Here is a 27,556-nt window from a genome sequence, read left to right on the forward strand (position 1 = left end):
GTCTGTGGTGTGACAGAAGCAGCTCACAGAGTAGCCAGGAGAGCCAGAGACAGGCTGGGACCCTGCTCCTGGGCTGCCCAGGCTGTTCCCAGCTTTTACTGGGTGCAGGCTGCAGGAATGTGGCTCTGTCAGGCTCAGCTGCCAGTGCCAAACCCAGCTCTGCTCCACTGAGGATGCCACAGGCAGGGACCAGGCTGGCAGTGACAGAGAGATGGAAACTGGGCTGTTGCCTCCCAGTTTCCACTGCTCCTTCCCTGCCTTGGGTGGGAGACACCAGGTGTGCCTCTGTGCTGGGCTATGTGCCCATGGTGCCAGCAGCACAGAGGAGCAGAGTGGTGGCCAAGCAGGAAGTCCTGGGGACGCCCCCCGTGGCTCCTCACACCACCCTAACTAGCAGTTCCCTTTTTGGCAGGGATATAAAGGTGGTGTGGGCTGGGAGAGCCCTGCACTGCGTGGCACTGCAGGAAGCCAGGATGGGAATGCAGAGCGTGGCTGTGGCTTGTGGGGCACTGGTCCTGTGCCTGGCACTCACCACAGCCACCAACCCCGGCTTCGTGGTGAGGATCACCCAGGCAGGCCTGGACTACGGTGGGTTCTGCTTCTGATTTCTCTCCTCACAGATGTGCTGGTGGCAGAGGTGTGGAGCCAGGTACCCTGTGAGAACTTCAGGGTCCCAGGGCAGGATGGGGAATCATTGGCCATGGATGCCCATGAGAGGAGCACAGGGACAGATTAGGGAAATGCTTGGACAGCGGTGCAAATGCACCATCAACCAGGGCTTCCCCTGCTGCACCTGCCTGACCCCCACGCCACAGCTTGATGGAGCCCCTGCAGAGGGGACCAGCCCTGTGGGGTCTCAGGGAGCTGCAGCCAGGCAGTGTGGGAGGCTGGATCAGCAGGAGGGTGCTGGTCCCACAGCACATCCAGGCAGCCGAGCCGTGAGCCCTGGAGGAGGGAGCTGCAGAGGAGAGAGGAGCTGGGGAGTTTAGGGAGGGGCAGTGACAGAGATGGATGGGCCCCGTGCTGGTTTTATCAAGGCAGGCAGAGCCCTGGCTCCAGCAGAGCGCAGTTATGGATTGAAATACACTGTGTGAGAAACAGCTCATTTACCAGGCAGTTCTGCCAGCCGTGTGGGAGAGAACGTGACTCCCCTTCTCTGATGGAGGCTGGGGTGCAGCGCCCACTGATGCTGTGCTGCTGCCTGGGACATAAGATCCATCCATCTTCGCCTGCTGGCAATGGGCATGGAGCCGCCCAGTGCTTCCAATCTCCCACACACCTCACCTGGTTGGCAGCCTGGAAAGTGAGGACTGGGACATCTCTCTCCTTTCTGCAGCCACCACCTTCTCCTGCAAGCAGGGCACCAGGCAGCATTGCCTCTTTGCTCTCAGGACTCTGTGCATGGAGGTTTGCTTTAAAGCCAGCCTGGGAGGCAGCATCACCTGGATCTCTCCTTCGATCCTTCTGCTGCATGCCCAGTGTGTGCTCCAGCTTTTGTAGCAGTGGTGGAGTGACACTGCGCCTGTGTCCCTGCAGCCCAAGAGCAGGGGATCGCGATCCTGGAGAAGAAGCTGGCCCAGCTGAAGCTGCCAGATATCTCAGGGGACACTCGTGTCTTGCGTGTGGGGAAGGTATACTATGAGCTCTCCAGGTGAGCCCTGCCAGTGGTCTGGAGCCACCCACTGCCCCCTGACCCTGGTGAGGGGCAGGAGGAGTGGGGAGGGTGGGGCACCCCGGAGCAGTGAAGATCATCCTCTCACCTCCACAGCTCCCTGTCCATCCCGCTTGCCCTCCTTCCCTCCCTGATTGTCTCCCTTGCTCCCTAGACTTGTTCTGGGGAGTGAGGAACCACTGTAACATGACTTTCCTTTTCATTTGTATATTTTTAGTCTGCGCCTTCGTGATTTCCACTTGCCGTACTCCCGGATTACCCCCGTCTCCAATGTGGGCCTGCAGGTCTCCATCTCCAACGCCTTTGCTGAGCTGGATGGAGACTGGCGGGTGAAGTTTCTCTTTATGTGAGTGCCCAGTTCTTCCTCTCCCTGTTCAGGCACCCACTCTGTGTCTCCCTCTCTGGAATTGGACAGGTTTTTTCTCCTCTCCCTCCCCCTTGTGTTTTGGGCTGCCATCACTTTGCTCCCCCAGATATGATGGATAAAACAGGGTGGGAGGCAGGAACAAGGAACATGAAAGGGGAGCTATACATGGACCTTCAGGTCTCTCTTCCACCACCCCTCCTTGCTCTCACTCCCTTCTGGTTAAAGGTTACCTGTTGTACTTTATGTGCCAGTGAAATTTGGTTCTCCTGAATTTAAACACTTTCCCAATCTCCTCTGGATGCACCATATAAGGTGGAGACTCAACCAGATTGATGCATCCTAAAGCAGATTTGAGGTCTCTTCACCAGACCTTGGCATTTACAAATTTCCCTTTCTCATCCCCGTCTACCAGTAGCCGGGACCACGGATCTTTCAACCTGAAGGTGGAAAATATCTACATCAAAATTATTCTGAGGCTGGGCAGTGACACCACTGGGAGGCCCACCATCAGCACCTCGGACTGCAGTGCCCACATCTCCAAAGTCCGGGTGCTCTTTTCAGGCAAGCTTGGGTATGTGACTTCACTGGAAGTTCTGGAAACACTGTGTGTTAGCCCACCTGCCATGGGAATGTGGTTCTGCCATTGGAATGTGGCCTTGTTGAGAGGCATCTCTTGTTGGCAAATCTGAGGCTGCCTGGTCTTAAAACTGGCCTGAATTTCTCCTGATGTGGCTGCACATTTAAGGGGGTGGGTGTGGTTTACCAGTGAGTCTGTTTTCAAATGTAAACCCTGGGGCAAAGCCACATGCTAAATTGGTGCGGGAATGATGTTCCCAGGGTCTTGCATCTCTAGTCTCTCCGTTTCCTGGGCACATACTACTTCAGTATGGATCTGAGCTAGACAGGGCTTCTCTATGTGTTTCACTGCAGGTGGCTTTACAATCTGTTCCACAGCGTTATTGAGTCCAGGTTGCGAAAGATTTTGGAAGACAAGGTATGTGAGCAGTGGAGGGCCAGGCCCTGGGTTTTCCGGTGGTCTTTAACCCTCACTTGTGGGTGATGTGCTGGAAGGATCAGAGGTAGGGATGTAACTAGAGCCAGAGCATGACTGTGTTGCCAATTCAGTAAAACCAAAGGAATGGGCGTTGCAGGCTCCACAGCATAGAGTGACTCAGGCTGAATTTGAAACCTGGAGCCTTTGCCAAAGCCCAGCATAATTGGTTTCTAATTAACAAAGACTTTTCTTTCCATGTGGTCAGTTAATTAGATCTTATGTCTCGGCCAAACTCACTGTAACGTGATCAGAGCTGTCCTTTAACCAGCCATATTCTGGAGGGCTTTGGGGAGCACTTGGGGGGAAACTCTCATTCCTGGATTTCAGACATTTGGTGTTTTGTTTTACTGAGGGGGGTCAGGGAGCTCTGGTACCGCTGCCTACTACAGACACTGACGTGCAGGAGACCTGCAACAAGACATGGAAACAAGCTGTTAGCAATAATTACTACAAGGATAACTGGCATGAGTTACAGCCTCTCTGGATGTGAACCTTGCTTGGGAAGGAGGCAGTTGAAGAACAGGCAAATCCCATTCCTGCAGCAGATCCCATCCTGCCCAGGCACTATTCCCAATTCCATGCAACACTGTTCCCTAGTCCCCTGGGGTCTATGGCAGCAGATGGTCTGGCAGCAGGAGCAACACCAGGGCTCAGAGGCCTTTTCTGCTGTTTTGTCACCTGGAAGAAGGACAGCTCTAGGACTGCAAAGGGACCCCACTGCCCTCTCCTCTGCCTCCAAACCCCCTCTGCCCCACACACATTCTTCAATGTCTTTGTGGAGTCATGGTGTGAGGGACAATGGGCAGGAGAGGGCAGGGGCAGGGACTGAGCTGCACCCTGGGCATAGCTGGGCCTCAACCCAGGCCAGGCAGCCTGTATCTGCCTCCTGCTGTTGCTGCAATGCTTGGGCAGTTCTAGCACCCCAGTTCTGGGACTCCATTCATAGGGAGAGCCCCGTCACACGGAAATCCAGGTCACAGGGAAATGCAGGCCATGGGGAAATCCCAGTCACTAGGACTTGCATTCTTCTGCCTGCAGTAACATCCTCACAGGCAGCAATGGAGCATTTCCAGCACAGACAGAAAAATATCACTGGGGATGGGGAAGAGCTGCAACCTGCTGTCACTAAGGCCATGCCCAAGGCTGTGTTGCCTCCTCCTCATCATCTCTGTCAATGTGGTTGCTGCCCCTCCGCAGCACTGCATCTCACCATCAGCTCTGTGGGCTGCGTGCCCAGTCAGACAGATGACAGACAGATCCTGCCCGTGGTTGCTGTGATGTTACAGTGAAAACATTGAAAAGAGCTTGTGCAGATATCCTCAGCCATCTGCAGGACAGTGGCCCGCAGTAAATTTCCCAGGGCAGATGAGCCTACAATAAAATCCCCACAAATGCCAGGGCTTCACTTGTGGATGACAGAGGCAGAGGGATGCACTCTCCTGTCTTGGCACACAGAGCTGTAGGAGCTCAGCAAAGCTCAGCTTCAGGGCAGTCAGTACTCCCGTCCCACCATGGGGTGGGTTAATCGTCTCTTTTGCTCTTTTTTGGCCACTGCCCGGCTGCTCAGCACAATTCATTCCTGCATGGGCCACATGAGATTCCTTCCAAGGGTCTCCCCAGAGCTGAACTGTGCTGAGGGAAAACTGCTGCAAGCAGATGCTTGTAGGTATAAACCCTGCTTGTGTCTTGGACACTTAATGTGCTGCCTGATGAATGGAGGCAATCATCACTGTGCTCATTTACTTAAGAAAGCTTTGTCATGGAGCTGGGAATGTGGCTGTGACCCGGCTGTCCCTGCTCAGCTCTGTGGCCTTTCTGTCCCACAGGTGTGTGACATTGTGGCCAAGTCTGTGCACAATGATCTCCAGACGTACATCTGGACACTGCCAGGTACTGGGGGGGGCTGTAAGTGGGTTTAGGAGCAGCTCTTCCTGGCTTTTCTCAGCCATGAGGAACGTTTTCCTTTGTGTCCACTCCCCACGTCCTGGTGTTCCAGCACCCAAGCTGGGAGGTGGTGAGCACATTCTCAGCAGAGACAAATCACTGTGTGTCCTATCAAGCTGTGGAGATCCCTTCAGGATCTGTGCCCATGGACTAGTGGGGGCTTGGGCTACTTTAGCTAAAGGAACCAGGCCATTCTTCAGGTCCAGGAGATGGTTTGCATCACTGAGAAACATTGATGAGGAAAATGTTTTTTCTCTTGTAAAGAGAAGCAAGCAGAGGGGCAGTTGGTAGTGGTGCACCAGGAAGCCCAATCATGGCACTGCCCAGATGCCAGTGGAGGCCATCTGCTCCCAGCTTTCCTGGCCATCTCCTTTCTCATCTCTGTTCCTTGTGTTTGCAGTAACAGCCAGGATAGATGACAAGATTGGGGTTGATTATTCCTTGGTGGCACCCCCAAGAGCTACCCCCAAGTCCCTGGATGCAGACCTGAAGGTGAGAGGCAGCCCTGGGGACACTTGATTTGGCCAATGCCATTGCCTAAGGCAGGTGGGAATCAAGGTTTTGGTACCTGATGCAAATGCTGTTTGCCAGCCTGAGTCAGCAGGTGAGACCCACTGCTATTTGCACCCCTTCTCCATGTCTCTCCCTCCTCCCAGGGTGAATTCTACTCCCGGGCCCACCGCTCCACCGTCCCCTTCTCACCGCTGCCACTGGCCTTCCCCTCGGATCACGAGCGCATGGTTTACTTTGGAGCCTCCAGCTACTTCTTCAACACAGCTGGCATTGCCTACCACAAGGCCGGGGCACTGGTCTTTGAAATCACAGAGGCCACGGTGAGTGGCACGAGTGGGACAGGGCTGGGAAAGAGGTTCCATTTGCTGAGGAGCCAGCAATCCTGGAGATGCCCCAGTGAGAGAGCTGGGGGCTGTGGGATGAGGCTGTCACACATGGCAGCATGTGGGGATGCCATGGGCTCCTCTGTGCCACATTGCCCCCAGTGTGACCCAGTCCTCTCCCTGCAGATCCCAAAGGATGTAGAATTCAAGTTGGACACCTCTGTCTTCTCAGCCTTCATTCCCCAGGTGAGCAGTCTGGCCCTGCCTGCCCTGAGCTCTTGCACACACAGGCTTTGCTCTGTGCCAGGTGTTCTCCCCTGAGGACTGGGGGTTTGTGCCATCATACCCATCCTCTCCCTACTCCCATACAGCTGGAGGAGAAGTACCCAAACATGCCAATGAAGTTCAGGCTGTCCACTCCCACTGCTCCGTATCTGACTATTGGACCAGGAGGAATCTCGTTCCAGCCCATTGTGGATGTCCAGGCTTATGCCATCCTTCCCAACTCCAGCCTGGCTCCTCTCTTCCTCCTCAATCTGGTGAGTTCAGACACGGCCTGTGGTGACGGGGAAGAAGGGAGTTTGAGCTGTGCCCAGTCCTGTTACCCAGATCCTGCCAGGAGAGCTCCCAGGTGCTGTCCAGGCACAAGCGAGGGTGTCCCCTACTGAACAATTCCTGAACTGACAAATGCCAGGTTTAATGCTGGGTGCAAACACACCCCTGGATGGGCGGTGGTGTGTTTCAGCTGGTCAGAGCCATTCCCCTGGGTGTCTGCTTTGGGCTGAGGTGGGGTGAGCACTGCCAGAGCTCTGTGCTCTCTCCCCAGACAGGGAATGTGTCCGCTGTCATCAACGTGAGATCCGGCCGCATAGTTGGGAGCCTGGATGTGGGCAGGTACAGAGGGGAGCAGCCACTGACTGGGCAGGGGGTGGCTGGGGGGTCATTCTGTTTTGGGTGCCCAGGGACAGAGATGGGATGTAGGCTTGCTGTGGAGGGAATGAGCTGGGGCTGGAGGGAGTGGATCTGCATGGCCATCAATGGGTGGAATCGCTCCCTCCCTTGGCACATCCTCCACAGAACCACTTCTGTCCCTGTGCAGGATCAGGCTCTCTCTGAAGGACTCATCTGTTGGCACTTTCCAGGTAAGCTATCCTTGACCCCAGCCAGAGCCCCCAACATGGAGCTGGCAGACAGGACAGGGAGTCATTCACTGCTGCCTCCCACCATGGGACCCAACACTGACCCTGCTGCCACCTCCTGCCTCAGCCTGCAAGGCTGGGAAAGGATACAGAGCCTGATCTGTTGCTGCTCTCACCCCAACATTTCCTACACTGCCAGTGTGAACAGACAAAACTGCTGGTCTCTGGCAAAGTGTGTGACCATCCCACTCTTCATTTCCTCTTTCTAATTATCCTCAAGTACCTGCATGTCTCCTGTCCTGCAGACTAAAGCTTTTCCTCCCCCTCTCCCCACTCCCCAGGTACGAATGATGCAGTCCATAATGAACATCCTGACTTCCAGTACCCTCCTCCCACGTCTCAATGGTGAGAACCTACTGGGGGGGATGGGGTTGCTGGATCACCCTCCCCTCAGATTTCTCCATCCAAGGGGTCCCAGCTCACTAATTAAATCCTCATTGCCAAGGCTGATGCAGGGCAAAGTGCGTGCAGGAGGCAGCAGTGAAGCAGAGGGAGCCTCTTGCTGCTCTGACAGGCTCCCAGCAGCAAACGCAATGGAAAATATGAGCCCTGTGCAGATCCTAATGCTTTCCAGACCCTCTCCCTGAATCCCTGCATCTCCTGCCTCGCCAGCAGCTCAGACCAGAGTGGGGCTGGTGGCAGGAGTGGCCAAGGGGGCTGTCATGGCACAACACGCAGCCCTTCTGTAGAGCTTGGGAGGAGTTTCCTCCGCCAGCCCCAGGAGCAGTGGAGGAGAGGAAAGGGCTGGGGGAAGGAGGTGGCCACCTTCTCTGAGTTCTCCGTGCTCCCTTGACTCCCATTCCCATCCCAATGCAGACACATGTGTTGTCTTTTCCAGCCCGCTTAGATGAGGGCTTCCCTCTGCCACTTCTGGACAGGATTCAGCTCTCCAATATCCTTGTGAGGTTCCACCAGGTAAGTGAGGGGGAGCAGCTGGCCCCAGCTGGGGCCCATCCTGGTGCCCACAAAGCCCTGTTTACCAGCACAGCCTCCATATCTAGTTCCCCCAGCTGTGCCATGATGTGATGGATGGGAGCTCTGAGCAGCAAACCAGTTCTCTGCTTTTCCCGGCTCCATTTGTGTGTCTGGCATGGCACCACATTATTCTTCAGTTCTTAAGCCTGGGGTCTGAGTTTCCAATGCTGCTTTTTATAGCAGTGTCAGCCCCAAATCCCCACTCTCCCTGACTGGCAATGCCTGCCTGGATGGATGCTGTGATGCCTGGTAGGATGCAGCCCCTGCCTGCTCATCTGTTAGCAGCTGTACCAGGTCCAGGGGAGCAGAAAGAGCCCCTATTGTGGGGTGCCTTGGGGAAACCCCAAAACAGGGTCACCATGGGGATGCTGAAAAGCTGTAGTGAGGTGTGGCTGTGAAATGCCTCCAGAGCCTGTCAGAGGGAGAAACAAGCACAGGGGTTGGCAGAGCCACATGTCCCAATCCATTCTGCCTTCAGGGATGTGCTGGGTGCTGGGCAGCGCAGCTCCCAGGGCCTGTAGCAGCCCAGCGCTTTCTCTCTTTCTCCCAGAATTTCCTGCTGCTTGGAGCAGATGTTCGCTTCCAGCCCCGGGGATGAAGATGAGGCAATGAGAGCCCTTCAGCACTAAATATGCTCCATTCACCACTTTGCCCTTCCCTGCCTGAGCCGAAGACCACTGCTCCTGCCACTGTCCTGCACTGCTGCCTCGGCCAGGACCCTCCATCCTTCTGCTGGGGCCTCACCTGATGCTACCATGAGCTGGGGGTCCCCTGCCCTGAGCCACCCCCTCCCCTCCTCCCTCTGAGCAGCAATAAAGGCATTGTTGCTGGGGCTGTGCTCTTGGTATCACTGTCTGCACCTCGGGCCACACAGGGCTGGATGGGAGCTGGATCAGGACCACTTCGTTGGGCTGTTTCCATGGCCATGGAAAGGCACCATGGAACACCTGTGTCCTGCTGTCCTATTCCTTCACTGCAGCCTTGGGGCAGTGTGGTTGGAAAACGCACAGTGGAAAAGGCCCTGGGAATGCTGGCCAACAGCAGCTGAACATGAGCACCAGGTGGCCAACAGGGCCAGAGACATCCTGGCCTGAATCAGCCATACTGGGGAAACAGGACCAGAGAAGGGTTTATGCTTTTTCCAGTTCTGGGTCCCTCACTTTAAAATGGACATGCAGGTGCTGGATCATGTCCAGAGAAGGGCTTGGGAACCAGGGAAGAAGATGGAACATCAGAGAAGCTGAAGGATCTGTGGAGGCTCAGCCTGGAAGAAGGGAGGCTCAGGGGGGACCTTCTCACCCTCACAACTCCCTGACAGGAGAGAGCAGCCAGGCGGGGGTCAGGCTCTGCTCCCAGGGAACAAGGGACAGGATGAGAGGACATGGTTTAAGTTGCACCAGGGGACTTTTACATGGGATATTAGGAAAAAATCTTTCACAGGAAGTGTCATTTGACCTTGGAATGGGCAGCCCAAGCAGGTGGTGGAGCCACCGTCCCTGGAGGTGTTTAAGGGAAGACTGGTTTAGCTGAAATGGTGCCTCTGGTTCACAGGCTAAACTCGATAACCTCTGAGGTCCCTTTTAACCTAATTAATTCTGTGATTTTGTGATTCCCGCGGCGGCACCGCCCAGCAGTGGGGCGGGCCCGCAATGGCGGTGGGGCGGAACGCGGCGCCGAGGGGCGGAGGCAGCGGCGGAGTCTCCCCGTCCCTGGCTGGCCGCTCCGTCCCCAAAGCGCCCCGGTGTGCTGTGACCAATGCACGTTTTCTCCCGTAGAGCTTAGTCCCTTAATTGTTTCTGCAGGGGAGATGCTCTCAGGCAAGCAAAGTGATCGCAGATAAGACAGAGATAAGACATAATCCCCACACCACAAGCAGCACTCTCAGGTGCCATTAGATTCCCTGCCTTTAGCTGAATTCTCCTCACAGAGCACTTGGGCCGCTTAGGCTGGGGCTCTGTGCAGGAGCAGCAGCTGCAATACCCCGTTCTGCTGGCTCCCCAGGGAGAAGGCAGAGCAGGCCATCTGGAACCGTCTGCAGCACCTCAAGGCGCTGAAGGCCCGGCGGCCCCAGGCTCGTGCTCCACTCCGCGTCGGGATCCTGGGTACCGCCGGGCTGCATGGCCTGAGTCCCGCTGGCAGCAGCCGCCTTGGCCTGGGGTGAAAGCAGCTGGAAGGGCTGCGGGGGAGTAACGGGGGGGCAGGCACTGCCTCACGAGGAGCCTTCTTTGCTGGCAGGATGCATGGCCGAGAGGCTTAAGGAGGAGATTCTGCACAGAGAGAAGCTGGTCGATATTGTGGCAGGCCCTGATGCCTACAGTGACCTCTCTGTGCTGAAGTTCCTGTAGGTCTAGGGACAACCATAGGTCCTGCCACAGGTCCTGACCACAGCCCAGTTCTGTGGGTGACAATGAACTTATCCTGGCTGGAAATGGGTAAGGGAGGTTTTCTTTTGGGCTGAAGACTTCTCTTTCTATGTTCTCTCCAAACCCATGCAGCCTGCTCTCAATTTTCTTCCTGTCTCCACGGGTTTTCCCTGGTGCTTCCCCAGCCCACATACACCTGCCAGTGGAAGGCTGAAGAGCAGCAGCAGTCATGCCTTTGGCATTGGTACAAGCTGCCCGGGGAATTCCCAGGCTGGTAATGGCACTGGGGAACACAGATGTGTCCGGATTTCCTTGCAGATGGCAAACATGCAGGTTATGGTGCCACAGAACAAAGATGTATTCAGATTTTCTTGCAGATGGCAAATGTGTCTGCACTGCTCACAGCCCAAGGAGCAGAATTGCCCTAGGCTGGTCCCCATAGTACCTGGTAGCCCCAGCACATGGCTACAAGGGGTGTGTGAGCCATGGCACCACGAGAGAGATGTGGAAAGAGCTGGGACAGGATGGGGAACTGCCCACACGTGCTGAGGAGCGTGTGGGGCCAAAGGAACTTCTGACCTGGGGAGCGGGGCAGGGCCTGTGGACAGTGGAGAGAGGGGTGTTGACCTGCAAAGAACAGGACTCCTGCAAGTCCCTGTCCTCCTGGGCTCCTGGTTCCTATCTGACCATTCCCATTCCTTCTCCAGCAGCCTGGGGGAGCCAGCCTTTCCCCAGTGGAGCAGACCCAGCACTCCAGAACAGGCAGAGCAGCTCAGCAGGAGAAGCCTTTACCTGTCCAAAGGGTTGGGGCCAGCAGGGCAGGATGTCATGTTCCAATCCCTCTGTCACCACTTGCAGGAAGCACTACCGGGACCGGCACATATGTTGAGCTTTAGATGTGGTTTTGGCTGCTCCTTGCCAAACACAGCAGTGTTTGGTCAGAGTTCAGCTCTTTGAAGGCTTTTTTTTCAGTTCAAGTTCAAAATTTGCTCAAAGCCAGGGGGAAGACTTCCTGGTTTTGCTTCCTCTCTATGCTATTCCTTATACAATTTCATTTCTCCTTATGGAAGAGTTCTGCTTCTTCCATGCTCTTCCTGAACATCTTGAATGTTGTTTTGATGCAGCCCTTCAGTGAGATGGGGTTGTCACCCAGCAGGTTTGGGAGCTCTTGCTCTGAACTGAGCAAGATCCAGATAAGAGCTGATGATGGGTGACAGGAAGGGTCACAATGCCAAGGAGGCTGTGAGTGGGGATTTGGTCTTTTGCCTTTCTCCTCTGTTCTTGCATGCTTCTTTCTGGGCAAAAGGAGCTCTGCCCATGGGTTCCAGGCTAAAGGATGTTGCCTCTGGCAGCCAGGACTTCCCTGGATCCAGCTTGAGATCTGCCTGCATCAGTAGTCATGGGTTTCCTTTGCCTGAACACCAGGCATAGGAAATCGACTGAATTATTTCTTCATCCATCACCTTTATCTTGCAAAGAGAGACCAGCCAGCCCAGCTCTCCTGGCTGGGGGGGCACAGGGGTGTTCCCCCCTCACACCTGCCTGGCTGCACCCAGCTCCTGTCCCTGTCTCCAGCCATCATGACAAGAGCTGTGACATATCAGGCCTCAGTAGTGACGTCTTTGGAGCTTGATCCTGGGATAATGGATGTCTCCTCTTGTGCATGGCTGCTCTGTGCAGGGGCCCTGTGACAGGGTCTGGAGTTGCAGGGCACCCCACTGAGGTAGTCACCCTGGTGCACCTGCCCAGCCCAGGCAGGTGCTCCTTTGCCAGCCCTGCTGGGTGTGGGGGTCCCTGGGATCTGCTCACATGAGGTGAGAAGCTGTGACCTGCCTTCTTTGGCCACTGCTGTGCCCCAAGGCTGCTCTGGCGCCTTTGGCAAGTCTGTGGTGTGACAGAAGCAGCTCACAGAGTAGCCAGGAGAGCCAGAGACAGGCTGGGACCCTGCTCCTGGGCTGCCCAGGCTGTTCCCAGCTTTTACTGGGTGCAGGCTGCAGGAATGTGGCTCTGTCAGGCTCAGCTGCCAGTGCCAAACTCAGCTCTGCTCCACTGAGGATGCCACAGGCAGGGACCAGGCTGGCAGTGACAGAGAGATGGAAACTGGGCTGTTGCCTCCCAGTTTCCACTGCTCCTTCCCTGCCTTGGGTGGGAGGCACCAGGTGTGCCTCTGTGCTGGGCTATGTGCCCATGGTGCCAGCAGCACAGCGGAGCAGAGTGGTGGCCAAGCAGGAAGTCCTGGGGACGCCCCCCGTGGCTCCTCACACCACCTTTGCCCAAGCTTCCTGTTTTTGCAGGGATATAAAGGTGGTGTGGGCTGGGAGAGCCCTGCACTGCGTGGCACTGCAGGAAGCCAGGATGGGAATGCAGAGCGTGGCTGTGGCTTGTGGGGCACTGGTCCTGTGCCTGGCACTCACCACAGCCACCAACCCCGGCTTCGTGGTGAGGATCACCCAGGCAGGCCTGGACTACGGTGGGTTCTGCTTCTGATTTCTCTCCTCACAGATGTGCTGGTGGCAGAGGTGTGGAGCCAGGTACCCTGTGAGAACTTCAGGGTCCCAGGGCAGGATGGGGAATCATTGGCCATGGATGCCCATGAGAGGAGCACAGGGACAGATTGGGGAAATGCTTGGACAGCGGTGCAAATGCACCATCAACCAGGGCTTCCCCTGCTGCACCTGCCTGACCCCCACACCACAGCTTGATGGAGCCCCTGCAGAGGGGACCAGCCCTGTGGGGTCTCAGGGAGCTGCAGCCAGGCAGTGTGGGAGGCTGGAACATCAGGAGGGTGCTGGTCCCACAGCACATCCAGGCAGCCGAGCCGTGAGCCCTGGAGGAGGGAGCTGCAGAGGAGAGAGGAGTTGGGGAGTTTAGGGAGGGGCAGTGACAAAGATGGATGGGCCCTGTGCTGGTTTTATCAAGGCAGGCAGAGCCCTGGCTCCAGCAGAGCGCAGTTATGGATTGAAATACACTGTGTGAGAAACACACAGCATGCTAGGGGCTCAGACCACATGCAGATCTCACCCAGTGCACTGCCTGGAGAGTGAGGCCTAGGACACCTCTCTCCTTTCTGCAGCCACCACCTTCTCCTGGGGCTGCAAGCAGGGCATCAGGCAGCATTGCCTGTGTTCTCTCAGGGCTCTGTGCACAGAGGTTTGCTTTAAAGGCAGCCTTGGAGGCAGCATCACCTGGATCTCTCCTTCGATCCTTCTGCTGCATGCCCAGTGTGTGCTCCATCTCCTGTGGCTGGAATGTTGGAGTAGTGGAGTGGTGGAGTGACACTGCGCCTGTGTCCCTGCAGCCCAACAGCAGGGGATCGCAATCCTGGAGAAGGAGCTGGCCCAGCTGAAGCTGCCAGACTTCTCGGGTAAATCGGGGAAGGTGCGCTACTCATTCTCCAGGTAAGCCTTGTGAGCCTTGCCAGTGGCCTGGAGCCACCCACTGCCCCCCTGACCCCAGTGAGGGGCAGGAGGAGTGGGGATGGTGGAGAGCCCCCAGAGCAGTGAGGACCATCCTGTCCTCTCCACAGCTCCCTGAGTTGTTGGTCCTGTCCTTGGTGGATGTTCATGTTTTACTCCTTGCCCAAGGGGAAAATTGGAACCAGGGTCATGGCACTCTCGTCATGGGTGGACTGTGTGCAGTCAAAGCCTGGGTAGTGGAGATGGCCTTGCCTGTGGGACCAGGGCACACATTCCGGTGTGAAGCAGGAGCCCAGTCCCTGTGGAAATGCCAGCTCCCTGCTGCCCGGGTGCCTCTCTGCTCCTGCAGTGCAGCGTTTGGAGCTGCCTCGGGTGGCTCCAAGGGCTTCATTCCCAAAGGTGCCACTCTGCTCTGTGTGTCCCTGCCTGGCATAGCTTTGCAGCAGCAGAACTGCAGCTGGAAATTCTGCCAGTGCAATGACTCCATCCTGCTCGCCCTCCTTCCCTCCCTGTCTCCCTCCCTCCCTCCCTCCCTCCCTCCCTAGCCCTGTGCTTGGGAGCGTGGAACCACTTTAACATGACTTTTCATTTTATTTGTATATTTTAGGCTGCGCATTCCCCGTTTCCGCTTGCCGTACTCCCGGATTACCCCCGTCTCCAATGTGGGCCTGCAGGTTTCCATCTCCAACGCCTTTGCCGAGCTGAATGGAGACTGGCGGGTGAAGTTTCTCTTTATGTGAGTGCCCTGTTCTTCCTCTCCCTGTTCAAGCACCCACTCTGTGTCTCCCTCTCTGGAATTAGACAGGTTTTTTCTCCTCTCCCTTCCCCTTATGTTCTGGGCAGCCATCACTTTGCTCCCCCAGATATGATGGATAAAACAGGGTGGGAGGCAGGAACAAGGAACATGAAAGGGGAGCTATACATGGACCTTCAGGTCTCTCTTCCACCACCCCTCCTTGCTCTCACTCCCTTCTGGTTAAAGGTTACCTGTTGTACTTTATGTGCCAGTGAAATTTGGTTCTCCTGAATTTAAACACTTTCCCAATCTCCTCTGGATGCACCATATAAGGTGGAGACTGAACCAGATTGATGCATCCTGAAGCAGATTTGAGGTCTCTTCACCAGACCTTGGCATTTACAAACGTCTCTTTCTTACCCTCTTCTCCCTGTAGCCGGGGACATGGATCTTTCAACCTGAAGGTGGAAAATATCAACATGAAAATCATCTTGAGGCTGGGCAGTGACACCACTGGGAGGCCCACCATCAGCACCTCGGACTGCAATGCCCACATCTCCAATGTTCGGGTGCGCTTTTCAGGCAAGCTTGGGTATGTGACTTCACTGGAAGTTCTGGAAACACTGTGTGTTAGCCCACCTGCCATGGGAATGTGGTTCTGCCATTGGAATGTGGCCTTGTTGAGAGATGTCTCTGGCTGGCAAATCTGAGGCTGCCTGGTCTTAAACCTGGCCTGAATTTCTGCTGTGGCTGCACATTTAAGGGGGTGGGTGTGGTTTACCAGTGAGTCTGTTTTCAAATGTAAACCCTGGGGCAAAGCCACATGCTAAATTGGTGCGGGAATGATGTTCCCAGGGTCTTGCTTGAGAATGGTGTTCTCTCTCATCCCCCTTTCCTGGGCACATACTACTTCAGTATGGATCTGAGCTAGACAGGGCTTCTCTCTGTGTTTCTCTGCAGGTGGCTTTACAATCTGTTCCACCGTGTTATTGAGTCCAAGTTGCGAAAGAATTTAGAGAGGAAGGTATGTGAGCAGTGGAAGGCTGTATCCTGTGTTTTCTGGTCGTCTTTAGCCGCCACTTGGAGGTAATGTCCTCAAAGGCTGAGAAGTAGGGATGTAACTAGAGCCAGAGCACACACCCCACACCCCCCCCACCATGGGGTGGGTTAATCCTCTCTGTTGCTCTTTTTTGGCCACTGCCTGGCTGCTCAGCACGATTCATTCCTGCATGGGCCACATGAGATTCCTTCCAAGGGTCTCCCCAGAGCTGAACTGTGCTGAGGGAAAACTGCTGCAAGCAGATGCTTGCAGGTATAAACCCTGCTTGTGTCTTGGACACTTAATGTGCTGCCTGATGAATGGAGGCAATCATCACTGTGCTCATTTACTTAAGAAAGCTTTGTCATGGAGCTGGGAGTGTGGCTGTGACCCGGCTGTCCCTGCTCAGCTCTGTGGCCTTTCTGTCCCACAGGTGTGTGACAATGTGGCCAAGTCTGTACAAAATGAGCTCCAGAAGCAGGTCCGGACACTGCCAGGTACTGGGGGGCTGTAGTGGGCTTAGAAGCAGCTCTTCCTAGCATTTCCCAGCCATGAGGAACGTTTTCCTTTGTGTCCACTCCCCATCTCCGGGTGCTCGTGCACCCAAGCTGGAAGGTGGTGAGCAGCTTCTCAGCAGAGACAAATCACTGTGTGTCCTGTCTGGCTGTGGGAATTCCTTCAGGATCTGTGCCCAAGGACTATAAGGGGCTTCGGCAAATTTAGCTGAGGGACCCAGGCCACTCCTCAGGAGATGTCTGTGAAAAAGTTAGGGGAAAAGTGGGGGTTTTTGCTTCCTAGCAAAAGCGAGTAGAGGAGCAGTTGGTAGTGAGCTGGTGCACCAGGAAGCCCAGTCATGGCACTGCCCAGATGCCAGTGGAGGCCATCTGCTCCCAGCGTTCCTGGCCATCTCCTTTCTCATCCCTGTTCCTTGTGTTTGCAGTAACAGCCAGGATAGATGACAAGATTGGGATTGATTATTCCTTGGTGGCACCCCCAAGAGCTACCCCCAAGTCCCTGGACCTGGACCTGAAGGTGAGAGGCAGCCCTGGGGACACTTTATTTGGCCCAATGCCATTGCCTAAGGCAGGTGGGAATCAAGGTTTTGGTACCTGATGCAAATGCCGTTTGCCAGCCTGAGTCAGCAGGTGAGACCCACTGCTATTTGCACCCCTTCTCCATGTCTCTCCCTCCTCCCAGGGTGAATTCTACTCCCGGGCCCACCGCTCCACCGTCCCCTTCTCACCGCTGCCACTGGCCTTCCCCTCGGATCACGAGCGCATGGTTTACTTTGGAGCCTCCAGCTACTTCTTCAACACAGCTGGCATTGCCTACCACAAGGCCGGGGCACTGGTCTTTGAAATCACAGAGGCCACAGTGAGTGGCACGAGTGGGGCAGGGCTGGGAAAGAGGTTCCATTTGCTGAGGAGCCAGCAATCCTGGAGATGCCCCAGTGAGAGAGCTGGGGGCTGTGGGATGAGGCTGTCACACATGGCAGCATGTGGGGATGCCATGGGCTCCTCTGTGCCACATTGCCCTCAGTGTGACCCAGTCCTCTCCCTGCAGATCCCAAAGGAAGCGGGATTCAGCTTGGACACCTCTGTCTTCTCAGCCTTCATTCCCCAGGTGAGCAGTCTAGCCCTGCCTGCCCTGAGCTCTTGCACACACAGGCTTTGCTCTGTGCCAGGTGTTCTCCCCTGAGGACTGGGGGTTTGTGCCATCATACCCATCCTCTCCCTACTCCCACACAGCTGGAGGAGAAGTACCCAAACATGCCAATAAAGTTCAGGCTGTCCACTCCCACTGCTCCGTATCTGACTATTGGACCAGGAGGAATCTCGTTCCAGCCCATTGTGGATGTCCAGGCTTATGCCATCCTTCCCAACTCCAGCCTGGCTCCTCTCTTCCTCCTCAATCTGGTGAGTTCAGACACGGCCTGTGGTGATGGGGCAGAAGGGAGTTTGAGCTGTGCCCAGTCCTGTTACCCAGATCCTGCCAGGAGAGCTCCCAGGTGCTGTCCAGGCACAAGCGAGGGTGTCCCCTACTGAACAATTCCTGAACTGACAAATGCCAGGTTTAATGCTGGGTGCAAACAGACCCCTGGATGGGCGGTGGTGTGTTTCAGCTGGTCAGAGCCGTTCCCCTGGGTGTCTGCTTTGGGCTGAGGTGGGGTGAGCACTGCCAGAGCTCTGTGCTCTCTCCCCAGACAGGGAATGTGTCTGCTGTCATCAACGTGAGATCCGGCTGCATAGTTGGGAGCCTGGATGTGGGCAGGTACAGAGGGGAGCAGCCACTGACTGGGCAGGGGGTGGCTGGGGGGTCATTCTGTTTTGGGTGCCCAGGGACAGAGATGGGACGGGAAGGTCCCTGGGATGTAGGCTTGCTGTGGAGGGAATGAGCTGGGGCTGGAGGGAGTGGATCTGCATGACCATTGATGGGTGGAATTGCTCCCTCCCTTGGCACATCCTCCACAGAACCACTTCTGTCCCTGTGCAGGATCAGGCTCTCTCTGAAGGACTCATCTGTTGGCACTTTCCAGGTGAGCTATCCTTGACCCCAGCCAGAGCCCCCAGCATGTAGCTGGCAGACAGGACAGGGAGTCATTCACTGCTGCCTCCCACCATGGGACCCAACACTGACCCTGCAGCCACCTCCTGCCTCAGCCTGCAAGGCTGGGAAAGGATACAGAGCCTGATCTGTTGCTGCTCTCACCCCAACATTTCCTACGCTGCCAGTGTGAACAGACAAAACTGCTGGTCTCTGGCAAAGTGTGTGACCATCCCACTCTTCATTTCCTCTTTCTAATTATCCTCAAGTACCTGCATGTCTCCTGTCCTGCAGACTAAAGCTTTTTCTCCCCCTCTCCCCACTCCCCAGGTACGAATGATGCAGTCCATAATGAACTACTTGACGTCCAGTGTCCTCCTCCCACGTCTCAATGGTGAGAACCTACTGGGGGGGATGGGGTTGCTGGATCACCCTCCCCTCAGATTTCTCCATCCAAGGGGTCCCAGCTCACTAATTAAATCCTCATTGCCAAGGCTGATGCAGGGCAAAGTGCGTGCAGGAGGCAGCAGTGAAGCAGAGGGAGCCTCTTGCTGCTCTGACAGGCTCCCAGCAGCAAACGCAATGGAAAATATGAGCCCTGTGCAGATCCTAATGCTTTCCAGACCCTCTCCCTGAATCCCTGCATCTCCTGCCTCGCCAGCAGCTCAGACCAGAGTGGGGCTGGTGGCAGGAGTGGCCAAGGGGACTGTCTTGGCACAACACGCAGCCCTTCTGTAGAGCTTGGGAGGAGTTTCCTCCGCCAGCCCCAGGAGCAGTGGAGGAGAGGAAAGGGCTGGGGGAAGGAGGTGGCCACCTTCTCTGAGTTCTCCGTGCTCCCTTGACTCCCATTCCCATCCCAATGCAGACACGTGTGTTGTCTTTTCCAGCCCGCTTAGATGAGGGCTTCCCTTTGCCACTTCTGGACAGGATTCAGCTCTCCAATATCCTTGTGAGGTTCCACCAGGTAAGTGAGGGGGAGCAGCTGGCCCCAGCTGGGGCCCATCCTGGTGCCCACAAAGCCCTGTTTACCAGCACAGCCTCCATATCTAGTTCCCCCAACTGTGCTGGAAAGTGACAAATGGGACGGTGCTGTTCACTGACATCCCAATGGCCCAGCAGCAAACCAGAGCACATGTCCCAATTCATTCTGCCTTCAGGGATGTGCTGGGTGCTGGGCCGTGCAGCTCCCAGGGCCTGTAGCAGCCCAGCACTTTCTCTCTTTCTCCCAGAATTTCCTGCTGCTTGGAGCAGATGTTCGCTTCCAGCCCCGGGGATGAAGATGAGGCAATGAGAACCCTTCAGCACTAAATATGCTCCATTCACCACTTTGCCCTTCCCTGCCCCTGATCCCAGCGCCAAAGGTCACTGCTCCTGCCACTGTCCTGCACTGCTGCCTCGGCCAGGACCCTCCATCTTCCTGCTGGGGCCTCACCTGGTGCTACCATGAGCTGGGGGTCCCCTGCCCTGAGCCACCCCCTTCCCTTCTCCCTCTGAGCAGCAATAAAGGCATTGTTGCTGGGGCTGTGCTCTTGGTATCACTGTCTGTGCTTGGGGATGCACTGGGCCAGGTGGGAGCTGGATCGGGACCACTTCGTTGGGCTGTTTCCATGGCCATAGCAAGGCACCATAGAACACCTGTGTCCTGCTGTCCTGTGCTTTCACTGCAGCCTTGGGGCAGAATAGCTTAAAAGAGCACGGTGGAAAAGGCCCTGGGAATGCTGGCCAACAGCAGCTGAACATGAGCACCAGGTGGCCAAGAATGTCACGGACATCCTGGCCTTTATCAACATGGCCTGTAACCAGTAGGGCAGGCAGACCAGGGAAGGGATTGTCCCCCTGGCGTGAGTGAGGCCCACACCTCAAGTCCTTTTTCCAGTTCTGGGTCCTTCACTTTAAAATGGTCATGCAGGTGCTGGATCATCTCCAGAGAAGGGTAATGGAGCTGGCAAAGGGGCTGGGAGCATCAGAGAGGCTGAGGGATCTGTGGAGGCTCAGCCTGGAAGAAGGGAGGCTCAGGGGGGACCTTCTCACCCTCACAACTCCCTGACAGGAGAGAGCAGCCAGGCGGGGGTCAGGCTCTGCTCCCAGGGAACAAGGGACAGGATGAGAGGACATGGTTTAAGTTGCACCAGGGGACTTTTACATGGGATATTAGGAAAAAATCTTTCACAGGAAGTGTCATTTGACCTTGGAATGGGCAGCCCAGGCAGGTGGTGGAGCCACCGTCCCTGGAGGTGTTTAAGGGAAGACTGGACATGGCGCTCAGTGCCCTGGTTTAGCTGAAATGGTGCCTCTGGTTCACAGGCTGAACTCGATAACCTCCGAGGTCCCTTTTAACCTAATGTGATTTTGTGATTCCCGCGGTGGCGCCGCCCAGCAGTGGGGCGGGCCCGCAATGGCGGTGGCGCGGAACGCGGCGCCGAGGGGCGGAGGCAGCGGCGGAGCCGCATTGTCGGCGCACGGCGGGGCTGGTCCGTCCCTAGCCGGTCGGTCCGTCCCCCAAAGCGCCCCCCAGCAGCCGCGGCCATGCTGCCAGCGAGCCGAGTGCTGCGTGCGGCTGGGCTGCTCCGCCCGCCCGGGGCCGCTCCCCGCACTGGGGCCGCCCGCAGGGCGCGCTGCGGGACGGGACAGCGGCCGGTGTGGCGCGGCTTCGCGCTGCCCGCGGGGCCCGACCTGCGGCACTTCCTGAGGGCAGCTGCCGCGGGGCAGCCGGGGCCGTCGCCAGAACTGCCGCCTGAGCCGGGCTGTACCCCCGGGGCCCCGAAAGGTCTGTGGGTCTTCGGGGTCGGAGCTGTTGGAGTTAGCCTAACCCCCCTGCTGTGGCCTCGCTGCCGGGTCAAAGGCAGCCGTAAGGCCGGTGCGGACAATGGTGCTTCCCAATCGGAGCAGAGTGGGGGAAAGGGGTTCTTTGGTTGCTTTTGGGGCCCTGAGGGGGTTTTGACGCTAGAAGGAGTTTAGTTCTTGGCTGCAAAGTCGTGTATGTTCATCCACCACGGAGTTGGGATGAGAGCAGGTTGCTGTGGCGCCTGCCCGCAGTATGTGCTGGGCAGTCAGTGAGGCAGTGGCAGCCCCTGTGGGGCTGTGGTGCCCTGGCGGGGATGGTGTTAATTGCCATGAGCGTTGTATCTCAGGACACAGCTGCTGCTGCTGTTCTGCAGTCACGGCCCAGCCCTGCTGTGTAGCAGAGCACGCAGTTTTCCCAGAGCCTGACCTTCGGTTTATTGTGGGCTGCAGGTGCAGGCAGCTTTTGTGCTGCTTCCCTGATTCCAGTGGTGGGGTTGAGGCTTGTTCCCGCAGAGCAGGGGATAGGACAGGTTGTGGATGGGAGCTGAGCAGACTCCTGTGTCACACGGCCTTTGTTACAGTGTACCTGGAGACCTACGGCTGCCAGATGAACGTCAGTGACACCGAGATTGTCTGGGCCATCCTGCAGAAGAATGGCTATGCCAGGACAAAGGAGCTGGGTGAGGTAAGGCAGCACCTCGGCAGCTCTCCTGGAGCACAGCCCTCATGCCCTGGCTGTGCCTGCAAGTTCCAGCTTTTCTCTGGAGTGCAACCTTATGGGATGTTAGGAGTTTTGTAGTCTGAGTTCTGTGAAGTGAAGGAAACTACTTAACAAGTGTACTAGAAAGCTGTGGGTTGTCTTTTTTCTTTAAACTACTGGGCTCCATCTCAGTTGGAGAGACATTGGACACAGCAGGATCCTCCTGTCTCATCTTTGAGTTTACTTTTACCATTTAGTGAAGACTCTGCTTGTCTTCTATTTCTTTCTCGCAACTCTTTTTGTTGAAATCTTCTGTGTACTCAGGTAGGTCTTTTTCCCTGAGTTAAGTGAGTTTCATGGTCTACCTCTTCAGGTTACCTGGGCAGGGCATGAAAACTTACTGTTTGGTTTTTATAGATTCTTCTCTTTTTGTTGCTTTTGATTTAGGCAGACGTGGTTCTTCTTGTCACCTGTTCTGTGAGGTAAGGAGATTTTTGTCACTGGTTTGGGACAGTTTTTAAGGAATTTCCATTTGAAAACCAAGGCAATAAAGGTGTTACATGAGGAAAGGAGTGTGCAGGTGTGAAACTGGCTATTTAGTTGAGGGTAGAGCTGGCTGGTGCTATGATTTACAATTCATAATTTTGCTATGAATTGTGTCTCTGGGTAGTGACAAGTTCTTTGGTAGTGTAATCTCTGTGTATATGCCATGAGCAGTGAGAGACCTGCACAATTAATGATTTTATTTTAAAATATTCTGTCTTCTCTTGAAGCGACTATCTAGTACAGTGTCTGTACTTAAAAAATGTGAGAAATATGTTTAGGGGCAACTTGATATAGAGGGAACTTCCCTTGTTTTTTCTGAATGCAGAAGACACCAAATGCTCATTGTCCCTTGCAGGGTACCTTGTAGTGTGGTCAATGCACTTTTTCTCCCCTAGAGCTTAGTCCCTAAAGTGTTTCTGCAGAGGAGATACTCTCAGGCAAGCAAAGTGATCGCAGATAAGACAGAGATAAGACATAATCCCCACACCACAAACGGCACTCTCAGGTGCCATTAGATTCCCTGCCTTTAGCTGAATTCTCCTCACAGAGCACTTGGGCCGCTTAGGCTGGGGCTCTGTGCAGGAGCAGCAGCTGCAATACCCCGTTCTGCTGGCTCCCCAGGGAGAAGGCAGAGCAGGCCATCTGGAACCGTCTGCAGCACCTCAAGGCGCTGAAGGCCCGGCGGCCCCAAGCTCGAGCTCCGCTCCGCGTCGGGATCCTGGGTACCGCCGGGCTGCATGGCCTGAGTCCCGCTGGCAGCAGCCGCCTTGGCCTGGGGTGAAAGCAGCTGGAAGGGCTGCGGGGGAGTAACGGGGGGCAGGCACTGCCTCACGAGGAGCCTTCTCCTTTGCTGGCAGGATGCATGGCCAAGAGGCTTAAGGAGGAGATTCTGCACAGAGAGAAGCTGGTCGATATCGTGGCAGGCCCTGATGCCTACCGTGATCTTCCCCGGCTGCTGGCAGTGGCAGAGTCTGGCCAGCAAGCTGCCAATGTCCTGCTGTCCCTAGATGAGACCTACGCTGACATTTTGCCTGTCCAGACTAGTGCAGGTGGCACAGCAGCATTTGTGTGAGTATCTTTTCGTAGTGTTTGTTTCCATGGCTCTGGTTTGAAAATCTGTGCAGAGTAGATGTGTCAGTGACAGCAGCTGCCCAGGAGATTCAGTGCCTGGCTGCACTGAGTCTCCCAGAGTGTGCGTGTGTGTGTGTGTGGGGCTTTGCTGTTGCTTTGCTGTGTGATTGATCCCTGGAGAGCATGCCCTGAGCTCTGGCTGTTGTGGACTTCTCTCTCTCTCCTTCGGGAATGCTGACTCTCAGCCTGATGCTGCATTGAGTGATTTCTGTGCCACTGTCCCTTCCTGAAGTCCGTGCTTCTCTCATCCCCTGCCTTCTGTGGTACCCTGCCCCAGGTTCTGCTATTCCTTCTTCTAATACTCCACACATTTTAACTTCTGATTGTTTAGTTTTGGTGATAACATTGCCAGACCTGAAATCAGACTCTGCTCAGTGTGGCCATCGCGTATGGAAGGACAGTATCACTCTGCAGGAGTGGGATGTAGAAGGATCTTTGATCACTGCCAGGCTGCAGTGGCAGTCTGTGCCTCATTAGCTCTTCCCAGCTTTCTTGGAAATGTGCAGAAAAATCAGGAGGTGTTAGCTCAGGGCAAGATGAATGCAGTGTGGATGGTCTGTGTGTGAAGCTGGCTGCAGGCAGCAGTTCTGGGCTCATCTGGGCAGGATGCAGCGTGGATGGTTCTGAAGGAGAGGGGTGTGACCTGTGCTTTACCTCTTGGCAGGTCCATCATGCGGGGCTGTGACAACATGTGCAGTTACTGCATCGTGCCCTTCACCCGAGGCCGGGAAAGGAGCCGCCCCATCGCCTCCATCCTGCAGGAAGTGAGGATGCTCTCGGATCAGGTGAGGCAGAGCCTCCTCCCACCTGTCCCAAGCCATGGGAGGAAGGGAGATCCTGGGAACAGTGTTTTCAGTGGTACTTGTAACCAGTGTCACTGCCTTTATCCTCAGAGATGAGGTTGTGGTGGGGCTCCACCAGCAGGTTTTGGATTCCCCTTGTAATACTCCATGACAGACAGGGATGGGAGGGCTTCTGTTGGAAACTCCTTGGAGTAAAACAATGGCTGCCCTTGCAGCTCAGCCATCCTGCCCAGGTTATATTTCTTCCTTTCTCTTTATTTTGTAGGGAGTGAAAGAAGTGACTCTCTTGGGTCAGAATGTCAACAGCTTTCGAGACCTGTCTGAGGTGCAGTTTCAGTCAGTGGCTGCCCCGGGCCTCAGCCGTGGCTTTAGCACAGTCTACAAAGCCAAACCGGGAGGTTTGCGCTTCTCACACCTGCTGGACCAGGTCTCTAGGATTGATCCAGAAATGAGGATCCGTTTCACCTCTCCACACCCCAAGGATTTTCCTGATGAGGCAAGTATGAAATAAACACCTTGGCCTCTGCTTGCCGGCAGCAAGGCAGCTCTGAAATGTGAGGTATGGGATGGGCTGCCTTCCCAAACAAAGAGAATGTGCGTTCCCAAACTGGGAACAGCAGCTCCTGGGAGTTGGATGTTGGGGCTAAAGCTGGCAGGCTTGCAGTTTGCTGGGTTTTAACCAGGGAAGACTCTTCCCTTGGCACCCAGGTACAGTTAAACTGAGGCATCTCCTGATCACTTACCACAGGTCCTGCAGCTCATCCAGGAGCGACACAACATCTGCAAACAGCTGCACCTCCCAGCCCAGAGTGGGAGCACACGAGTCCTGGAGGCCATGCGGCGAGGGTGGGTCACCCCATGAGGAACCCTGTGTCCTGCCCTTTGATTTGCCTGCTGGTTTCTCCTCACTGATGTTGTGGGTTTCCAGTTAGCAAATCCATGTGCTGTTCATTGCAGATACACAAGAGAAGCATATTTAGAGCTCGTGCATCACGTGCGTGACTCTATTCCAGGTACGTGTTCCTTTGGCTTGGTCTGAACTCGGCATAGCTGCATCTCACTGTCCTTTCCCGAGTGCAGCATTCCTGTCTTCCGTGAGGGAAGTGTACAGCTGTGTCTCTGTTACAGGAGTGAGCTTGAGCAGTGATTTCATCACTGGGTTCTGTGGAGAGACAGAGGAGGATCACCTGCAGACGGTGTCCTTGCTGCGGGAAGTCCGCTACAATGTCGGCTTTCTGTTCGCCTACAGCATGAGACAGGTGAGTGCAGGCCCTGGTGGAGAAGGCTGTTATTTCTGGCTGTGTCCCCTAAACTCCTCAGTGCTGTTTCTCACAATAACATATTTTTTAAAAAGCTGATGAAAATCATACCCAAAGACTTGGTATACTGGTAGATGTCATTTGTCCCGGGTAGCACTTGTAGGGTATGTGGTTCTGCAAGGGCTGCTGTTGTGCCTGGGAGGCTTCCAGCTTTTCTGTAGCAGTGTCAGGGTTGGTAACTGCTCAATGACCTGGCTCTACAGATGCTCCAGGGTCATTTCAGGGAAGTAACTGTGTCAGCAGAGGCTGCAAATACATTATTTGCTGATGAGGAATGTGCTGATGGAGTTGGGCTGGAGCCCAGCTATGAGGGTCTGTCAGTCAAGTCTGGAGGGAAGTGGTGAATTTTTGAGAAGGGATTTCCATGAGAAGAGTGGGTAGTTGGTAAGTCTCCATTAGAATGCTCTCCAGAGTGTATGATACTGTTGGGGACAAGGACAGAAGGTTGGAAAACTTAAGGAAGCAAAGGGCTTTGGATCACCATTCAGTACATAGATTAGAAGTAGTAGAATCTGTTGCATTTCTATGGACAGACAGGCACAGGCACATCCCACACAGGAACTGCAAAACTGTTTCACAGCCACTGATACTCAGTGCCCTGCATCAGACCTTCTGCCTAAAAGGTGGAGAAGAAAGATGTGAGGAGCACAAGGACATGGCTGGCACTGGAATAGTTCCTTTGTGATACAAACTGAAATGCTGTTGGAATGTGGGAAGCTGTTGCGGAAGAGCAGTGGAGCTGGCTGGGGTCAGACAAGGCTCTGGGCTCAGGCTGGGTGCTGAGGGGCTGCACTGGCTCTGTGTGTGCAGAAGACGCGTGCGCATCACCGGCTGCAGGACGATGTCCCCGCAGATGTGAAGAAGCGGCGGCTGGAGCAGCTCATTGCCACCTTCCGGGAGGAGGCTGCGAGGGCCAATGCGGCGCTGGTGGGACAGGCCCAGCTGGTGCTGGTGGAAGGGGTGAGTGGGCCTGGAATGGAATTGTCCTCCTCCCTTCTTGCTGGATCTAAGCAGTCACCACTTCTGCCTTCCCTTTCTCACTTTCCCGTTGTAATCCCAGGACTCCCAAGACTGTTTCTTCACACTTAAGCAGACAGCCTGACTTTGCCAGGGCACTGAGCTGAGCACAGGGAATGGGATCAATTAGGGATGCATCTCTGGCCAACCACAGAATTTGTGCTTTGGTGTGTGAGTGTCACCCAGCAGCTCTGGACACAATGCTCTGTTCCAGGGCTTGGTTAATGTGGGTTTAATACCATCAATAGTGCTCAATTAATTCCTGAAGCAATAAAGCCCAGCAGTGAATCAGAGCAATTGCCATGCAGGTAATGTTCCCTGTCCTCTTTCTAGCCCAGCAAACGCTCTGCCTCGGAGCTGTGTGGGAGGAATGACGGCAACATCAAGGTGATCTTCCCCGATACCGAGCTGGAGGATGCTGCCGAGCGCGGGGCTCCAGGCAGAGCCCAGCCTGGAGACTATGTGATGGTGAAGGTGACCTACCTGCAGTGCTCATTTCCTTGCACAGTGCTGTTCTCTAGGGCAGCTGCTGCCAGAAGAGCCTAAAATTAGAGTGGATCCTCCCCAAGGCCTGAAAGCCTGTGCTGTTTCTTTCAGGTAACCTCTGCCAGCTCGCAGACCCTGCGGGGAGTTCCACTCTATAGGACCACCCTGTCCCGTGCTGCTGCTTCTCACTGAGGGATCCCTGCAGCCCCTAGATGGAAGCAGCACATGTTCTCCATGAAGAAACATGGAAGTGTGGTCAGGTGGAGAGATATGGTAGAACTAGGAAGATATATATGTGTATTAAAATTTATTTATGAAATAATAAAATACATACGTATTTTTGCTTTGGTGCCAAGTTATCTGTCATAGTGTGTGCAGGTTCAAAGGGGTAGAAGCTGTGTGTGAACTTGCAAAATCCATGTACTGTGAGATTGTGTATTTTGACTTGCCCTGAGGCTTGTCCCACTCTCAGAGTGCTGCAGGTCTGTCGTCTGACTGTGATCACGTCCTCTGGCACAGCTCAGCCTGAGATGGATGTGCAGAGCAGTTCCTTCCTACGAGCTCAGCTGAATTTAGGAGCTGCAAAAGCTGGTAGTACCTACAAAACACAGCCCCAGTAGCTGCT

General features: G+C 55.2%; 3 protein-coding genes and 1 long non-coding RNA gene across 7 annotated transcripts; all 4 read left to right on the forward strand.

Annotated features, from left to right (window-relative positions):
- Positions 1 to 290: 290 nt before the first annotated feature.
- Positions 291 to 8,894, forward strand: LOC132335953 (bactericidal permeability-increasing protein-like). Of its 2 annotated transcripts, none has more exons than XM_059862963.1 (15): positions 291 to 588; positions 1,537 to 1,651; positions 1,890 to 2,018; positions 2,452 to 2,610; positions 2,970 to 3,033; positions 4,920 to 4,983; positions 5,438 to 5,529; positions 5,694 to 5,870; positions 6,060 to 6,119; positions 6,245 to 6,412; positions 6,700 to 6,767; positions 6,973 to 7,015; positions 7,354 to 7,417; positions 7,911 to 7,987; positions 8,598 to 8,894. In XM_059862963.1, the coding sequence occupies exons 1-15, from the start codon at positions 306 to 308 to the stop codon at positions 8,643 to 8,645; spliced, it is 1,611 nt and encodes a 536-aa protein (XP_059718946.1). In that variant the 5' UTR covers positions 291 to 305; the 3' UTR covers positions 8,646 to 8,894. The 2 variants fall into 2 exon arrangements, with proteins under 2 accessions (XP_059718946.1, XP_059718947.1); XM_059862964.1 differs by having other exon boundaries at positions 2,455 to 2,610.
- Positions 8,895 to 9,830: 936 nt separating this feature from the next.
- Positions 9,831 to 10,390, forward strand: LOC132335710 (uncharacterized). The gene is made up of 3 exons (XR_009488723.1): positions 9,831 to 9,932; positions 10,049 to 10,149; positions 10,283 to 10,390. It is a non-coding gene; the product is annotated as an uncharacterized LOC132335710 (long non-coding RNA).
- A 2,332-nt stretch (positions 10,391 to 12,722) lies between these two features.
- On the forward strand, positions 12,723 to 19,680 carry LOC132335952 (bactericidal permeability-increasing protein-like). Its single transcript, XM_059862962.1, has 15 exons — positions 12,723 to 12,880; positions 13,709 to 13,808; positions 14,434 to 14,562; positions 14,999 to 15,154; positions 15,523 to 15,586; positions 16,035 to 16,098; positions 16,542 to 16,633; positions 16,799 to 16,975; positions 17,165 to 17,224; positions 17,350 to 17,517; positions 17,805 to 17,872; positions 18,095 to 18,137; positions 18,476 to 18,539; positions 19,033 to 19,109; positions 19,375 to 19,680. Exons 1-15 carry the CDS (start codon positions 12,766 to 12,768, stop codon positions 19,420 to 19,422), a joined length of 1,425 nt encoding a protein of 474 aa, XP_059718945.1. The 5' UTR covers positions 12,723 to 12,765; the 3' UTR covers positions 19,423 to 19,680.
- A 976-nt stretch (positions 19,681 to 20,656) lies between these two features.
- CDK5RAP1 (CDK5 regulatory subunit associated protein 1) lies at positions 20,657 to 27,286 on the forward strand. 3 transcript variants are annotated; one of them, XM_059862958.1, is made up of 13 exons: positions 20,657 to 21,002; positions 21,511 to 21,614; positions 22,077 to 22,111; positions 22,797 to 22,897; positions 23,033 to 23,243; positions 23,971 to 24,091; positions 24,375 to 24,605; positions 24,858 to 24,955; positions 25,067 to 25,122; positions 25,238 to 25,368; positions 26,239 to 26,388; positions 26,779 to 26,919; positions 27,043 to 27,286. In XM_059862958.1, exons 1-13 carry the CDS (start codon positions 20,672 to 20,674, stop codon positions 27,121 to 27,123), a joined length of 1,791 nt encoding a protein of 596 aa, XP_059718941.1. In that variant the 5' UTR covers positions 20,657 to 20,671; the 3' UTR covers positions 27,124 to 27,286. The 3 variants fall into 3 exon arrangements, with proteins under 3 accessions (XP_059718941.1, XP_059718943.1, XP_059718944.1); XM_059862960.1 differs by having other exon boundaries at positions 20,657 to 20,912; XM_059862961.1 differs by lacking the exon at positions 20,657 to 21,002 and adding an exon at positions 21,090 to 21,417.
- Positions 27,287 to 27,556: the final 270 nt, after the last annotated feature.

The sequence above is a fragment of the Haemorhous mexicanus genome, chromosome 18, assembly GCF_027477595.1.
Source record: "Haemorhous mexicanus isolate bHaeMex1 chromosome 18, bHaeMex1.pri, whole genome shotgun sequence".
NCBI lineage: Eukaryota > Metazoa > Chordata > Aves > Passeriformes > Fringillidae > Haemorhous > Haemorhous mexicanus.

What these genes read in the sequence shown, in the direction of transcription:
- LOC132335953 (XM_059862963.1), top strand. Translation starts at nt 306, where the DNA reads ATGGTGCCAGCAGCACAGAGGAGCAGAGTGGTGGCCAAGCAGGAAGTC. An exon ending in GTACATCTGGACACTGCCAG is followed by an intron (nt 4,984 to 5,437) that starts GTACTGGGGGGG and finishes TTGTGTTTGCAG; the next exon opens with TAACAGCCAGGATAGATGAC. An exon ending in TCCTTGTGAGGTTCCACCAG is followed by an intron (nt 7,988 to 8,597) that starts GTAAGTGAGGGG and finishes TCTTTCTCCCAG; the next exon opens with AATTTCCTGCTGCTTGGAGC.
- LOC132335952 (XM_059862962.1), top strand. Translation starts at nt 12,766, where the DNA reads ATGGGAATGCAGAGCGTGGCTGTGGCTTGTGGGGCACTGGTCCTGTGC. An exon ending in CCAGGCAGGCCTGGACTACG is followed by an intron (nt 12,881 to 13,708) that starts GTGGGTTCTGCT and finishes GTGTCCCTGCAG; the next exon opens with CCCAACAGCAGGGGATCGCA. An exon ending in GTGCGCTACTCATTCTCCAG is followed by an intron (nt 13,809 to 14,433) that starts GTAAGCCTTGTG and finishes TGTATATTTTAG; the next exon opens with GCTGCGCATTCCCCGTTTCC.
- CDK5RAP1 (XM_059862958.1), top strand. Translation starts at nt 20,672, where the DNA reads ATGCTGCCAGCGAGCCGAGTGCTGCGTGCGGCTGGGCTGCTCCGCCCG. An exon ending in GGTGGCACAGCAGCATTTGT is followed by an intron (nt 23,244 to 23,970) that starts GTGAGTATCTTT and finishes ACCTCTTGGCAG; the next exon opens with GTCCATCATGCGGGGCTGTG. An exon ending in AGCTGGTGCTGGTGGAAGGG is followed by an intron (nt 26,389 to 26,778) that starts GTGAGTGGGCCT and finishes TCCTCTTTCTAG; the next exon opens with CCCAGCAAACGCTCTGCCTC.